This window comes from Symphalangus syndactylus, chromosome 21, assembly GCF_028878055.3.
Source record: "Symphalangus syndactylus isolate Jambi chromosome 21, NHGRI_mSymSyn1-v2.1_pri, whole genome shotgun sequence".
Lineage (NCBI taxonomy): Eukaryota > Metazoa > Chordata > Mammalia > Primates > Hylobatidae > Symphalangus > Symphalangus syndactylus.
The window spans coordinates 543,700-546,449 of record NC_072443.2 but is presented as its reverse complement, the minus strand read 5'-3'; the positions used below and the strand labels follow the sequence as shown (position 1 = coordinate 546,449).

General features: G+C 53.2%; 1 protein-coding gene across 1 annotated transcript; it reads left to right on the top strand.

Moving 5' to 3' along the window:
- The first annotated feature begins 271 nt into the window (after positions 1-271).
- Positions 272-2,399, top strand: LOC134735519 (TATA-box binding protein associated factor 11 like protein 2-like). Its single transcript, XM_063630818.1, has 2 exons — positions 272-412; positions 1,809-2,399. The coding sequence occupies exons 1-2, from the start codon at positions 272-274 to the stop codon at positions 2,397-2,399; spliced, it is 732 nt and encodes a 243-aa protein (XP_063486888.1).
- Positions 2,400-2,750: the final 351 nt, after the last annotated feature.

Here is a 2,750-nt window from a genome sequence, read left to right as displayed (position 1 = left end):
CACTATTCCAAGCAGATACTGTCTAGGGTCTAGTCTCTAGAAGCATAAAGTACAAAGCTTACAAGTACAACTGCACGAAAAGTTGTACCCAAGCTAGAAAGGCTTAAACGGTCCATTGATGGATTGTGTTTCCTCTGGAAGAGGGTACAAAGCAGAGCGCTAGTACACATCTATAGGGGAGAAGAGGGCAGGGCATTTATGGATGGCACACGGCTAGGTGTCTTCAAAGAGGTGCACCAGGGAAGCCTCACTGGGCTCCTGTGGGGCGCCAATGGCCGCGCTCTGGAAGCGCACGTCCCGGATGATGACCTGCGCGATGTTGCGCATCAGGCGCTGGAAGGGCAGCTTGAGGAGGAGCAGCTGCGTGGACTTCGGCTACTTTCTGAGTTTGCGCAGTGCCAGGCCTGTAGCGGTGAGGCTTCTTGATCCCTCCCGTAGGCGGCGCCCTTCTGCCGGCGGCTGCATTGGCCGGGCGTCTTCGTGGCGCCGGCCAGGCGGTGGCTTTCCCTGGCCAAGATGGTGAAACCTGCTCTCTGCTTTAAGAAATGCAAATTTCTCCCGGCGCGCTGGCGTGCACACTTAGTCCCAGCTACTCTGGAGGCGGAGTCAGGGGAGTTGCTTGGACCCAGGAGGCAGAGGCTGCAGACAGCTTACAGCAGGGCACTGCAATCCAGCCTGGGGGACAGAGCCAGACTCTGTCTCCAAAATAAATAAATAAAACGCGATACAATACAATTCAATACAATACAATGCAATACAATACAATACGATAAAATTGAAATAATATTTTCGTATTCCCGTCACACAGCCCAGTCTATTTTTGGAGTATCACATAAACCACTTGTTTCCCTGTGAGTCAGAGATTGTTTTCTCTGACGTTTAAGTTTTCTAACGTGCAACTTCATAAGATGTCTCATTTTTACTGTCAATGTTTTCTTCACTGTTGTGAAATGTGAAATTTGCGATTCAGTGAGGAAGAGAGAATTCTGAAATGCCCGCTGCAGTTTCCGTCCCCCCACCCCGAGAGCCGAGCCCTGCCTCTGACCCTCCCTTGGGTGTGGGCGGAACCTTGAATTGAGGAGCCCGCCCAAACCCCTGATTAGATTAGGAATACCCAGAAAGGATGGCTGTTATGGGCTGGGTCAACTTCAATCATCTGAGTTGTCTATAAGGGACTGAACCTCCCTGAGATTCCATTCCCCTGTGGGTGATTCCTCAGCACTGGCTGTGCAGACCCAGGGAGCTGCCACAGCCCAGACCTGGGCAACACCTGTTGGAGCTCAGAGCGTCCTCCCGGCAGCTGGCAGAACAAACAAGTGGGCCTGGGTTTCACAACCCTGAGGCATTGAATCCTGCCACGAACTCGAATCAGGTCGAAGCCAGACCCTCCTCAGGTGAAGGCAACGGCCACACAGACAGACCCATCCTGGAGGTCCCTCGTGTGACTCTGAGCACGAGGCAGTCACTTTTCCTTGGAGAACTTCTGACCTGTGAGCTGGGGTTTGTTTGCAATACACAAAATTTGTGAGAATTTATTCTGCGTTGATCTAAAACTAATCTACTCTCCATCCACAAGTTTCTCCACGTTGTGGAAGTGGGAAAACCCAGTGTGTGTGTTTGCGTGGGGGAAGGGGTGGCAGGGAGCTGTGCCCAGTTGTGGGTAAACTACGGCTCGCCGGAAACATAGCAGCCAAAATCTTTGAAAGGTTCTCAAAATCTCATTTGGGATCCATAATCACACCACCCCAGCTGGAACTTCTGCTGCTACAGCTGCTGTCACGGAGCAGACCTGAATCTCACCCGTGGAGACAGGCAGGCAAACAGGTGTGTCTGCTGAGATGTTCGCCATGCCCCAAGGTCTGACGGGCAGCAACAAGGATGGGCAACCTGCGGACCTAGATGGGCACTTGGAAGAACCCAGAGGTCAGGAAGGTGAGCTCAGCCGTCAGGATGTCATGGACCTCACAGAAGGTGACAATGAAGCCTCAGCCTCAGCTCCTCCTGCAGCCAAAAGACGGAAAAGAGACACCAAAGGAAAGAAGGACAGGAAGCCCGCCGTGGATGCGGAGGAGGCTCAGAGGATGGCAACCCTGCTGTCTGCCATGTCTGAGGAGCAGCTGGCCCGCTACGAAGTGTTTCGCCGGTCAGCTTTCCCAAAAGCACGCATTGCAGGTCTGATGCAGTCTATCACTGGCAGATCGGTGCCTGAGAACGTGGCCATTGCCATGGCTGGAATAGCCAAGGTCTTCGTCGGAGAGGTGCTGGAGGAGGCCCTGGACGTGTGTGAGATGTGGGGAGAAACGCCCCCACTGCAGCCCAAGCATTTAAGGGAGGCTGTCCGCAGGTTAAAGCCCAAGGGCCTCTTCCCCAACAGCAGCTACCAAAAAATCATGTTCTAGGCCCACGGCCAGAGGGAGGGCTCTGTTGGTGCAGGCATAGTTACTGCATTCGTCTTCCAGTGACAGGACTGCGTTGGCTGGAGCTTCTGCATCTCAGTCTACCCTGGATTTACCCACGATCTTAGCGTCTTCAAATGTCAAGCTGACCTTACCTGGATGAAGACAGCAGATTGTTGCATAGTGGCCTTGGCTAAAGGCTTGGGCCTCCGACGTCACGTTGAGGCATTTTTGTATGTCTTTCTAGTTGGAAGAAGATAGGTGCCTGGGCCTTGAGCATCCTGTGGACAGGAAGCTGCATTCGGAGAGGGAAGCCCTTTCCGAGAGATTTCTGCGGTTTCGTGCTGAAGCCTG

What these genes read in the sequence shown, in the direction of transcription:
- LOC134735519 (XM_063630818.1), top strand. Translation starts at nt 272, where the DNA reads ATGGCCGCGCTCTGGAAGCGCACGTCCCGGATGATGACCTGCGCGATG. An exon ending in GCAGTGCCAGGCCTGTAGCG is followed by an intron (nt 413 to 1,808) that starts GTGAGGCTTCTT and finishes TCACCCGTGGAG; the next exon opens with ACAGGCAGGCAAACAGGTGT.